Source organism: Carassius auratus, unplaced genomic scaffold (genome assembly GCF_003368295.1).
Source record: "Carassius auratus strain Wakin unplaced genomic scaffold, ASM336829v1 scaf_tig00029140, whole genome shotgun sequence".
Classification (NCBI taxonomy): domain Eukaryota; kingdom Metazoa; phylum Chordata; class Actinopteri; order Cypriniformes; family Cyprinidae; genus Carassius; species Carassius auratus.
This window is the reverse complement of record NW_020525740.1, coordinates 1-13,136: the sequence shown is the minus strand read 5'-3', so window position 1 is coordinate 13,136 and position 13,136 is coordinate 1. Positions and strand designations below refer to the sequence as shown.

At 37.7% G+C, this 13,136-nt stretch overlaps 1 protein-coding gene across 2 annotated transcripts; it reads right to left on the bottom strand.

Annotated features, from left to right (window-relative positions):
* Positions 1–14: 14 nt before the first annotated feature.
* On the bottom strand, positions 15–11,779 carry LOC113079750 (NF-kappa-B inhibitor delta). Of its 2 annotated transcripts, none has more exons than XM_026251955.1 (12): positions 11,656–11,779; positions 8,700–8,836; positions 8,583–8,613; positions 8,269–8,492; positions 7,924–8,156; positions 4,201–4,306; positions 3,968–4,114; positions 3,848–3,899; positions 3,575–3,747; positions 2,562–2,678; positions 1,461–1,625; positions 15–1,291 (listed from the first exon to the last, which is right to left on the bottom strand). In XM_026251955.1, the coding sequence occupies exons 1-12, from the start codon at positions 11,669–11,671 to the stop codon at positions 1,220–1,222; spliced, it is 1,473 nt and encodes a 490-aa protein (XP_026107740.1). In that variant the 5' UTR covers positions 11,672–11,779; the 3' UTR covers positions 15–1,219. The 2 variants fall into 2 exon arrangements, with proteins under 2 accessions (XP_026107740.1, XP_026107741.1); XM_026251956.1 differs by having other exon boundaries at positions 8,700–8,831; positions 11,656–11,760.
* Between the last annotated feature and the right edge of the window lie 1,357 nt (positions 11,780–13,136).

Here is a 13,136-nt window from a genome sequence, read left to right as displayed (position 1 = left end):
ATATAAAACGTACATACAATCAAGCAGATTTTAATGCTACTTTATATACTCACAGAATTTGGTTTAGTCAGAAGGTTTCATTCATTGAGTGTTTGTGATATACACTAAAACAATGAGCAAAGTTTCATAAAATGAATTCTACAGAAGGCAGTTTGCACTTTGTTCTCAAATTAATTCTCATAAATCCACAGACCTCTCTTTGTTTTACAAGAAAGTGCCATGAGCGTGTGTTTTCCCTCATTTGAATTTCCAGGGGGACTGTGCACTTCGACAAGGTGAATCATGCGTATAACTGACTCAACAACAACAACAACATCCTCCAACATCTGAAATCTTGATACAAGATGGACTCTATCCCCAAAGACAAATATTTCCATTCATTCTATTCCAACGAAATAACATCGTTAAATCATATGAATGATTCTGACATCTTGATTCTGACAGGTCTAGATGACAAAACTAGCTTCTCACCTCAGAAGCCCCTGACATTTCACTCCCTCATATATGACTCACCAAATGAACACATTCACATGCATGGCTGGATGACACATCTCCTGTAAGGACAACTATGATATCAAGTGTGCTGCTGAGAAAAGTGCATTACATAGAGAACTGATGTCAATTATATAAAACAATCAAATAAATAACTGATCTTTCCCCCTGAGTGAAAGTAACATGAGCACAGAGCAACATATGCAATGCATACCAATCAAAAGCTATATAAATACATATCAAAACAATTAAAGAATATCCCACTGATACAGTGAGTTAAAAAAGAGCTCGGCTGCTCACGTATGCAAACCAATATGGTTTATAATTGAAGGTGGAAACTCGACTGGTACTGCCAGTCCTTGTGACGATTTCACTGAAATCACTATTCATGAACACTCTAAAATGTGTTTTCATCTTTAAATAAACTGGGAAGCAGCTTTATGGTAAAGAATCAATGAACGATCCTTCAGAAAATATACTGTCATACTAAAATGATGCAATGTGTGAAAATCCCCATAAAAGGACATTAAAGATAACCCCACTGTACTCCAGAGATTGTGTTTTTAGGCTCTTCCTGATCTCAAATTCTCTAAATAGATTTTATCCACATTTTGATGGTGGACCGTTTTTCAGAATGAATGTTTCAAGCGCATTCTGTTATTTGATCCAGATGACTGCATCTCTATTGGAGAAAGTGGGATACGCTGGGACTAAAAATCATTCCTAGTCACTCTTGGTCCTGTAAGGATGTAAACCGTCGCCTAGAGGAGGCACTTTTCTTCTTCAAGATGAGCTTGAGCTGAGGGAGAGAGAGCGAGAGAGTGAAAAGGATGCGTCAGCTGCTGTGTAATCAGTTCTTTTCTTCCCATGCTGTAAAAAAGAGTCTAGAGACTGTACAAGAGGATGTTTTGTGTGCTAGTCTTTCACACAACCGGCAGACTGGCTGTTAATAAAGAAAAGCCTCTCACTTTCTCTCCTGTGTCTCCGCTCTGCAGCAAATGAGCGGGCTGGTCGTTCTCCAGGTTGCGGATGCTGGGATCAGCACCACGGCTCAGCAGCAGCCGGATCAGTTCCTCCTGGAAGGGGTTTCCATGTAGCCCCGCGGCCATGTGCAGGGCAGTGTGTCCGTGAGCCTGAGAGGAGACAGACATAGAGAATCATGTCCACTCTGATTCCAAGTAATGTCCTAGAGTTCATTAGAGGATGGGATAAATATAGTAATGATTACATCACATTATACAGCAGTTAGTTCCAGTCTGCTCGTCCATGTGTCCTGTCTGTGTTTGCGTGTTTCAGACAGGCTGTTAGTCTTTATATTAGCCGTGCTACTTTTTAGTGACCCTTTCTGCAGTTTACACAGTAGATGACAAGTGACTTAAAAAAATAATTAATACAAACACAAGGATTTATGAGTAAGTCGCTGGGAAAAAAGAAAAAACTCTGATTCATTCAGCAACGAAATAAGGGGCTGTCTATAGAAGGGAATCACTGAACTGTTCACTCAACCAATATGTTCAAAAACACTGATACATTCTGTTTGTCGATGTAACAGATGATTGTATTTATGAGTAAATCATCGGCTGTTCACTTAGAACAAAAATCTCTGATTAATTCTGGAATTAAACAAGTGGGTTGCCTTTAAAAGTGAATCATACACTCAACCGATTCGTTCGAAAACACTGGTTGATAACCAAAAAAGATTTATGAGTGAATCAAAAACAGGCGACTGTTCTCATAAGTGAGTCATGCTGGGAACTATTGATCCATTCGATTAATAGATTTGTTTATATTTAGTCATCCACTGAGTAACAAAATGTAGTTACTGCGTGTTGCTCTAATGGAGACATGCAGACGTTAAATTAGCTTTGGCTTCATTTGAAACTTCAATATTGTTTCTAAAATGTAAGTCACTCTACAACAACTTCTCGTTCACACCCACAATAACGCTGTTTGTCAAAATTTCACCACACCTGTTATTACCTGCGGCACGAGGCAAGTGTGATATTAATTGAGTATGGTTTTGAATGGATATGAAAGTCAATACAATGTCATCATCATATGTCTCTCACTTTCATATTGATGAACGCCTGCATATTGGAGAGTTGGAGGTTGAGGAGGAAGCGCACGAGATGGATATTCCCCTCCTTCACTGCCAGGTGAAGAACTGTCTTGTTGCTTTTGATTTCCTGAAAAAGACAGAGGCACACCAGTCAACAAAGTGAAACGGAAGCAACATCAGAGTTTTGTGGCATGAATCAGCGGCAGCCTCAAAACGAAACCGCTCTGTATGGAACAATGACAAAATCAGTTGTTTATCTGTCAGACTGAAAGGAACATTTGGGAAATAATACATCTTTTCCTATTCAACTGAAATGTCTACTACAATTTGGAAATATCAGTTTCTGTGATTTGTGTGCTACGTACTTGGAGTCAATAAGATTCAATAAATGAATACTTATTTTTGGCAATAATTCATTAAAACCAATCAACAGTGACAATAAATTGACAATAATATTTATAACCTTACAAAAGATTACAAAATAAATCTTTTTAACTTTCTATTATTTAAATAATCCTGATTTTTTTGTTTTTATATTTGCACAAAAATATTAAGCAGCACAATTGTAATCATCATGTTTTTTGAGCGCCAAATCAGCATAGTAGAATGATTTCTGAAAGCTTTTGTGACACTGAAGACTGGAGTAATGACTGCTGAAATAAATAACATTTTACAGTTTAAATGGTATTAAAAAACAGAAGAAAAAAAACAGCTTGTTTTAAATTGTAATAAAATTTTAAAATATTACTGTTTTTACTGAGGGGAGCATAGGGGATAAAATTAATGCAAACCCTAAGCTTTACATTTCTATACATCAATAGTGATTATTTTATTGGCTTTAATATGCCACTTTACTCATGTTATTATGGGCCAGACTTTTAATAATATTATTTAATGGAGGTCCCTGCACCATCAGTTTCTCCACCAAAGAGTACTTCAGCAATAATTAACACATTACCTTATCATCATTTGGATTAAACTGGATTGATAAAAACTGGATTAAAAAGCCATAAAACAGAGTACCTGGCTGAGAACTGAAGCTCCAGAATTTATAAGAAGCCGCAAGCACACCAGTTTATCTTCTGCTTGAGTCTGTAGACCGTCATCAGCCAACCATGTTGAGGATGAAGAGCAGGCGTTTATGGCCTTTATCGTGGCACAGTGAGAGATCACTGCACAGTGCAGAGGGGTCAGGCCTACAAAAAACAGGCAGAAGCAAGAGGGGCTGTTTATTATTGTCTCCTCAGATGTCACTGTAACTGCTAATGGAACACCACTGTATGTTAAGGTCTATACCTTCAAAATTACGAGCTTCCAGGTCCACTCGCAGTCCAGCAAAGAGTAAAACCTAGAACATAGAAGTTTAGAAGCATGCTTTTATGATTTTAAATGGTTTGCAAATGGGTGGTCTCTCACCTGCATGACACGGGGGAAACCATAGGTGGCAGCCAGATGAAGTGCAGTTTGACCATTGATGTCACAGATGCTTATGTCCGCACCTAGAGAGAGTAGGTCCTGGACTATATCTGGCTGACTGGCAGTTACAGCCACCAGCAAAGCACTCTGGGTTTCAAGAGAACAGAAAGTCAGTGAGTGCATTAATAATAATCTCCCTGGTACATCTTGAATCAGATTGTTGTCATATTCACCTTGCCCTTGTGTTCTTTAGAGTCCAACTTCCCCAGTTCACAAAGTTTCTCTGCAGCAGCAAAAGCATATTCCCTCAGGCCTTTCGCAGTATAGATGTGTAGAATGCTAACAGAGAGTAAGAACAGAGTTTCAGTTTTCGTTTACAGTGCAGAGCTGTTTAACCTGTTAAATGTCACCCCGTCCCGTATACGGGACGCCTACGTTGACTATACTGTTTTACAATCAAATCTAATCTAATCTTGACAAACTATATATCGTTGGAAAGGTCTGTTAAACATTATGTAGCAAAAGTAATAGATGAATTTATGACAAGAGTGCACCCTCAGAAATCTACATTACAAAAGGAGCTTTGACCTTTGTTTAAAAAAAAGACTTCCTCGTTGCCTTTTTCTCTATCACATTTTAGAAATCATCAGAAGTTATATATCACTTGAAAACATAAAATCTCAAAATTCATCCTTCAAAACCCATTTTAAAATCAGACCTTTCATTACCATGTAAATGGTACATCAAAATCATGTTACAAAATGTTTTCAGTCATGAATTACAAAAATTTAGGTTTGTATCATGCACGTTCAAGTCTATCTTCAAAAACATGAGTGACAGCTAACAGGTTAATAACCATTTCAGTTTTTTGTCACATTTCCATAGGATTTACGCTCAAACTGTGGCTTCATTAGCTAAGCAACACACAAGACCCTGGAGGACCCCTCTGGTAAAACACCTAATGATGTGGTAATCTGCTGATCCATTAACTGAGTGATTTACTGTACATAAATACAGTAAGAAGTACATATAAAATAATTCGACTTTTAAAAAAATGATAATTTAATACAATTATAATAAAAGTAGAAATTTGATGATTCTATGGTTTTCAAGTTGTGTAACCAAGAAGTTAAAAAGTTACACACGAACACAAACACACACATATCATTTTAATATATTTACCAGTAAGTGTCCACATATAAAGTATTTAAAAAACAAACAGAAAGAATAGTTGATGATTTTTCTACATGATTTTTGCCCCGATTTTCAGCTGATTTACAGTCTGTACAACGCTAGTAGCCGAATGTGGGCTACGTTTACACTAGTGCATGTTACATTTACATTTAGCCGTTTAGCAAACACTTTTATCCAAAGTGACTTACAAATGAGGACTATGGAACCAATCAAAATCAACAATAGAGCAAAAATATTCAAGTGCTATAACAAGTCTCAGTCAGCTTAATGCAGTACATGTAGCAAGGTTTAAAAAAAATCATATAATAAAATTTTTTTATAATAAAATAAAATAAAATTATAGTAAAGGTTAGAGTTAGAATAAAATAGAGCAAGCTACTGTTAGAGGCCTTTTTTGCTTTCATTAATTGTATAATAAATAAAAAAGAAAACAAATAGATAGAATACAAAAAGATTAGAGAAGCTAGTGTTAGTTTCTTTTCTTTCTTTCTTTCTTTTTCTTTTTTTTAAAGAAAACAACCTTTAAATAAATTGGGTGCAAGTCTAAAAGGGGCATTTTTTTAAAGAATAGAATTAGAATAGTGAGTGTTAAAGTCAAATAGAGGGTCAAATAAAGATGGAAGAGATGTGTTTTAAGCCGATTCATGAAGATGGCTAAGGATTCAGCTGCTTGGATTGAGTTGGGGAGGTCATTCCACCAGGAGGGAACATTTAATTTAAAGTCCGTAAAAGTGACTTTGTGCTTCTTTGGGATGGCACCATCAAGCGACATTCACTTGCAGAACGCAAGCTTCTAGAGGGCACATAAGTAAGAAATAATGAATTTAGGTAAAGGGGTGCAGAGCCAGTGGTAGTTTTGCCTTAATTTTGGAAGCCAGTGCAAATTGATAAACAGAGGTGTGATGTGTATTCTTTTCGGTTCATTAAAAATGAATCTTGCTGCCGCGTTCTGGATAAATTGTGAAAGTTTGATAGAACTGGCTGGAAGGACCTGACTGTTTTAGCAATGTGTTCTGAGAAAGTCAGTTGATTGTCGTCAGTTGTTAGAGTTGATGAAGGAGGGGGGGGAGGAGGAGGTAGGAAAATGTTTTGAGTTTGATGTGAGAGTTTGACAGATTGTTAATTTTGTTATGATTGTATGGCCTTTTAACAGTGGAGACATTAGCAGAGAAGGAAAAGAGGAGTGATTGATACACATTAAGATCAGTAGAATTTTTTTGATTTGAGCCACACCCTTTCATCAGCCCTGAGCTTAGAACGATGTCCGCAGAGAACATCAGATAGTCAGGGGCAGAAGAGGTGGTACGGCCTGGCCCGGGGGTCCATAAGCAACTACAAATGGATTTTAAAAGGGCGGGGGACTTGTTTTCGTTTTAAAACGTATAAAGTTTGCTCCGGTTACTACTGTTGTTTATACAACTCCGGCCTTTCTGACCCTTAAAAATGGAGACTTTCGAAAACGCTGCAGCCCGTTTTAGTTTGAAAACGTGGGGGTTGTGTTCCAGTGCAAACGGACCAAAACTGAGACTTTTGAAAACGATGGCATTGCTGTCCACAATCGCTCTGCGTATTCTTGACGACAATAACATTAAACAATAATATAATGCTTATTGTTGTACCCATAGATGTCTATATATAGCTATCTGGTTGTACCTGCATGAATGGTCATGTGACATGCGTCTTCTACTGTGTAGTTTGGACTGCAGTAAATGCAGTAAAAACGCAAGTGTAGTTGAGCACCGTTTTAATTTTAAAATGCCGTTTAAAAACTAAAATGCACTCGTTTAAACAGGGCAGTCTGCAGATTTGAGTTGAGTTAAAATATTCCATAGAAAATCACATAGTGTATGCTGATTCCATTCAGTCGGAGGATAACAAAAATGTTTGATAGGCCGTATTTGCAGCTGGTTTTAGAACACGTTGTTTTCATTTGTCACGCATCTTCTAGCAACAAGGCACATGTTTCTGCTTGAGTTTGTTGTGATCGGAACAACTTGCATGATGGCCACTTCTCCATTCAAATAGTCTAAATCAGTGGTTCCCAACCTTTTTCAACTTGCGGCCCACACAACCAAGCACATATGTTTGTACGGCCCACTACAAAAAAATTAACCTGTTAACCTGCACCAGAACGCCCTCGTCCTCAAAGCCTCTCACCCTCGCACGTGTCAGTGATGACCCCGCTACCGTTGGGTTAATAGCTTAGTACTCAGAAGCTAGATTGTTAACTGTCTTTATTGAATGAACTGACAATGAACAGAAAATAACTCGGGCTGGCACCCCTTGGTACAACTGCTGTTGTTCTGTAGCATATGCAGCAAAAATATCTAAGATAAATTGGTGGTTTATTCTTAAACCAATCAGCGAGCTTGAATAGTGGAAGCATGGTTACAGTTTAATATTTATTTTTTTGTTATTTAATTATATGAAATGATGTTATTAAGTTACGACTTAGACATTTTTACATATATTAACAATATTATTTATTTTAATAGTAATTTGCGGCCCACCTGCAATACCACCGCGGACCACAGGTTGAAAACCACTGGTCTAAATTATAGGTGATGATAAAAAATATGTTTCTTGAGCACCACATGCGCATAATACAATGATTTCAGAAGGTTCATGTGACAATGAAGACTGGAATAAATTCAGCTTGGCATCATCACAATTAAAATAGACTATTTTGACTATTTTTGCAGCCTTGGTTAGCATAATATATATATTTTTTAAAAACATTTTGATCTTATTTTCTGACTTACGTGTCCCCGTCATCATCCTGCCAGGTGGTTCTACTGTAATCCATGTTCTGGAGGAAGACTCTGGCCTCCTGCAGCTTGACCATATCCATCTGGGACCTGAACTCTTGGAGTAGGTATGGGCTCGTGTGATCCTCTGCTCTGGATTCAGATGGCCAACACAAGCCGGGGCTCTGAATGGAGACAGCCCCAGCCAAATTAGTCCCAGCTGCAGTTACAGGGCACTCTGTTATAGACTGTGAGAACAGAGAATAGATTGCTTTTATTTCCATCCATAATATGGTCAAACTCCTTCAATTTTGAAACCTTCAATAATCATTCAGAACAAAATACTTATAGAGCTCTTACATATTGCTGTGTTGTCTGGGCATCCTGGCAGTCTTGCATCTGCTGAGGGCTGTAGCCAGTGGCAAGCGTCTGTCCGGTCTGAGTAAAGTTTGGTGTGACGGAGGAACCAGACATGAATGTGAATGGGCTGCAATGCTGTAGGGAGGAATGTGCCTGATGAATGCTGGGAACTTCCCATCGGTCATATCTAACTGCTCCCATGTCTGTGTAGCTTGCACTGGCTCCTGCAAAGGAAAGGTACATTTTTTTTAGATGTAAAAGGAAATCTAATCGTCACCGAAGACCCATTTTATAAGCAACACCCCCAGACTCACCTGCAGTAGGAGATTGTACTGATGCTAAAACCTGTTGGAAACATTTTAGGGGATGATTAAAGTTGTTCATGTCAACCTCAAGACATGCATATGTAGAAATATGATAATTTGACTCACTGGGACAGATGCAGCACCACCAGCTGTGTAAGATGCTGTAGAGCAGGAGGGAGGTGCTGAGGAGGTCTCTCTCTTTCTCTTCTGCTCCAGGAGTTTCTTCACTGTGGGCAGAGGGTAACACGCCTTTTCCTTCTGTGCTGTGGACACATGAAAAAACCATCGTTATATTTAGGATAATATATTTTCTGTTCAAACGCTGTTATATGATACAGCCTATACCATTCAAACGTTTAATATTTCAGCAAATAAAAGTAAAGTAAATTCTGTTCTTTTGAACTTTCTGCTCAAAACTTTCTAGCTCATCTTGAAAAAATGTAATAATGAATAACAAATAAGAATTTTTTCTTGAGCACCAAATCAGCATATGTATTCTGAAGGATCATGTGATACTGAAAATGAGTAATTGTGCTGAAAATTCTACTTTGTCATCACAGGAATAAATTACTGTTACTTTACTGTATTACTTATTTTATTTCGCAATATGACAATAACACAACACGATATGTTTTTACTGTATGTTTGATCAAATAAATGAAGCCTTGGTAAGAATAAGAGGCGATTTATATAACCATAATATAATGATGGAACTTTATTTACTAGAAGTAATGACGAAAGGGTATTGTAGATCTGCCTATAGAAATTGGACATTTCTATTAAAACCACTTGTTTTACAATAACTTTTTAAGCGTTCAAGTCAAGTGAACCATACATCATATAACCATTCGACATATCTTGCTGGATGCACATAAATTGTTGTTGTTTTCAAGTAAATCTGATTCCTCCAGTAATGTAATTTCCCCAGGGCCGTTTTTAATAACAGGTATTGGTATGACTTAAAAAGTATTTTCTTCATGTTAGTCACCAAAAGAGACGAGACAAGAATGCAAATATCGGAGGTTTCCAGTGGGCATCAGTTACGTATTCTAGAGCAGAGGGAAAGAAAGTGTCTTCACAAATCTTGACCCCAAACGTGAGATAAGAAATACATTTCCACCGAAGGAGCATAATTCTCATCCTCTCACCCCGTGAGGAAGGTATTCCATTTGGAAAAGAGGTGGTGAGGTCACATCTACCTGTCTTTATCAGAAACCCTGCGTCTATGGAGACGGTTCTCACAGCACGCTTTCTATAACTATTTCCTTTTCTCCGTTACGCTCTTCGTGGCAAACCACATCTTCTTCCTGCATCGGTGACGTGCGTCCTTTGCAGGGGCCCATCAGAGGCTGAACAGATACTACTGATTCAGAGTAAGATTTGATGCTTGCCTAACTTTTCACAGAGTGGCAGTAATGAGCTGAAATCAGCTGCAAAGGTCACAGCTACATTGCAATACTGCATCTAGCCACTAGGAATAAAACAGCTCTAATATAGACATTTATTGAACTACTTCTTTATGCACAGATATTTCTTTCAAACATATCCCTTTACAGGAAAAGTAACTGGTTTCAGCAAAACCTAATTCTTATGATAAAGGGGATTGAAAAGAGGAAGATGGAAATTCCACTGGGCATAACCTTGAGGGGATCATTCCTTTCCTTATCTCTCTTGTTTGTTCTCCATTCCATGTTATTTTCATTCCTCCATTTCTCAGTCTCACTTTTTTAAAGCTGACTCAGAAAGTTAAAAGTAAAGACAATCTGCTGCTCAGCCCTGTACGTTACATGTGGTTGTGTATAACTGACTCAAAAAAAAAAAAAAAATTAAGAAAAAAGCTGGAGTTAAAACAATGGGTATAATATCTTTATAGACACCAAAATGTCACAATATGTATTTAAACGATTTCTACACAACATTTTAGTTTTAAGAGATTAATGTGGGGGGTGTTATATCAAAGTTTGAGAGACGTTAAAAATGTGTTAGAACAACAACCACCAAACGAGGTAGTTTAAGAGGTAGAAAACACCTGACCTTCATATTCTGTAAGCAGGCTATCGAATGCTTCTACCACTCGCAAAAGTTTCAAAGGTCAAACGTTCACAGATACACAAGATTGATCTTGTATGGTTAAAATGTCCGAAAGAGTGGGCTTTAGCTGCTGGGATACCCTCACACCTCTATCTTGTAATTGCAAAGACGGAAATCCCTGGCCAGTGAGTCACGCGCGTGGGGTGTCGCGTCGCGGGGATTCCGTAGCTCTCGCTCCGTTATATGACACTAGACACAGTAAATCTATTTACGCATTACAAAAACCTTAGATGGCACTTTATCCATAAACACCCTGGCATATTCCACATGACAGTTTTTACCAGTATTTGAAACTTGAGCTTTGAAGTCGACTACATTTTCTTCATTTTCACAAGCTTCTCTCTATAAAAATGAGACCGCACACCCATTAAAAACGGGAAATGAAAGTTGAACAGGGAGGAGTTATTAATGGGTTTGTCCAAATAGCTGTTAAAATGAACTCAGTGACTGACATGCTGGGGGGATCCTTTATTCAAATGAGTTAAGTCTATTTTAAACGGTTACATATCACCGAGCTTACGTCATGTAGAAAACATGTAAACAGCGAAAGATGAAGGTAGCATCGCATATGCTGTCTCCAGCAAAATACTTGTATTTAAAAGCCTTTGTGTATTTAGTTAAATGACTTATTAAACGCTTATGTTTATTAGTAGGAAGTCCTTTAACCCGGACACTTACTAATGGCAGTCATTCTCTCTCTCTCTCTCTCTCATACACACACACACAAAGATAAGCATACTAAAGCTGTAACTGAGTCGGTATATTTTCATATTATTTACCCATAAAAGGTGCATATTAGTAGATGAATAGGTATTAGTATCCCACTTCAAGTGTACACACATAACCTTTGTAGCCCTACCTTTTTTTCCCTGAGAAAGTCTGCTATTTCTGTCTTTTTTACTCCAACCATTCCATAAAGCCAATTTATAGCCTATTCCCCATCACTTTCTGCTGTATGAATTCTCTTAATAAACGAAAGAAACGTACTCACATTTCTGAAAGTGCATGTCAGAATCCCTTTAGCTGTCTTTAATTCTCGGCTCCCACGCCAGTTGAATGAATGATGTCAGACAGAGCAGCCTCTGTTAAATGTCAACTCCTCGAGTCACTGCCTGTTATCACTGATTGCGGGCACGTTCCATCCACTCTGTATACACAGACCATGCGAGATAGTATATAACGGAGGTCGGAGCCAGCTCCAAATGGGCGGGTCAGCTCCAAATGGGTGGGACTTCAGCTCCAAGTGGGCTGTACAAACCTCCAGAGCCTTTTGATTGGTTTATTTAATGTCATGGGGTAAACCACGCTGCGAATCCCCCCCCCCCCCCACCAAAAAAAAAAAAAAAAAAAAAAAAGACGACGTCAACTTCCCAAGGCTTTTCAGCGTCAAGAAAGAGGAGTTTGAAGGGGTAAGTTTAGACTTGTACAACGTATTACAAGTTGCGAAAAAGTGCAGTATCTTGGCGGTTGATGTTTTAGTCTTGACGTAGTTAAATCATGATTACAAGCTCATTGCATTCAAGTTTGAAAATGGGAGGACATTCATGTGCAATTTTTTACCTTCAAAACTCATATTTACGATTATTCCAAGAGCACGTTAAGACAGCATTAGCAGCACAGATAAATTACATCTTTATTGTGTCTGTTACCCTTTTGTGCTAAATATTTCTGCAATACATTTACGCTGCAGATTACGGACACTGAAGACTATAAGCAGGTAGGCTATTGTTACTAAAGTTACGTAAAATATGCAGACCTATGTATTATAACTGCACTGATATTTAAGCGATCAATAACTATTAATAGATTTAGTACAGTGTTCTATAATAGTTAAAACTCCTAACTGATAATGCTTGACTTTAACAAAGCTGGTCATTGTTTCAAAACTATTTTAAAATGTTATCTATTTTTACGTGTAACGTTAATCCAAATAATGTAATGCAATTGAAACATTTTGGATTTTTCAATTTAATAATCATAACAGAGTGGATATATGAGGATAACTGCAGTGTCCACTACCATGCATTACATATCAACATTGTAGGAAACACAAACAAACAAAAAACATTATGTGTAAACTTTGTGTTACGGAAAGTTCAAGTCTGGGTGGCCAAAAGTTATATTTCAGTGACCTGGTTACCGTCTCTCTCTGCAAACCCAAAGGATCACTTCCTGTAAACTTTTTTTTGTTCTTTCTATGCATCAAGATGTGTAATTTATTTTTTCTGAAGATTTTTGACTAATGTGTGTGTGTATGTGGGTCTTTGTGTGGATAAATTATGTTCATACTTTAAAGGTGGACATTTGCAACAGCGCTTGTCCCTAAAATTGCTCCAGGGGTATGGTCAGAGACTGTCCTAAAGGACAAATGTTGGAATGTAAATGACATTACATTCTGTGGACGTCTTACATAAATGTGCATTGTACTTAAATGTTAACTTGTCAACAGTGAATTATTTTATGATGTCATTG

Excerpts from the sequence above, each read along its gene's own strand:
- LOC113079750 (XM_026251955.1), bottom strand. Across the intron at positions 8,614-8,699 it reads GTGGTGCTGCATCTGTCCCA|GTTTTAGCATCAGTACAATC; the intron begins GTGAGTCAAATT and ends TGTTTCCAACAG. Across the intron at positions 4,115-4,200 it reads CTAAAGAACACAAGGGCAAG|AGTGCTTTGCTGGTGGCTGT; the intron begins GTGAATATGACA and ends CTTGAAACCCAG.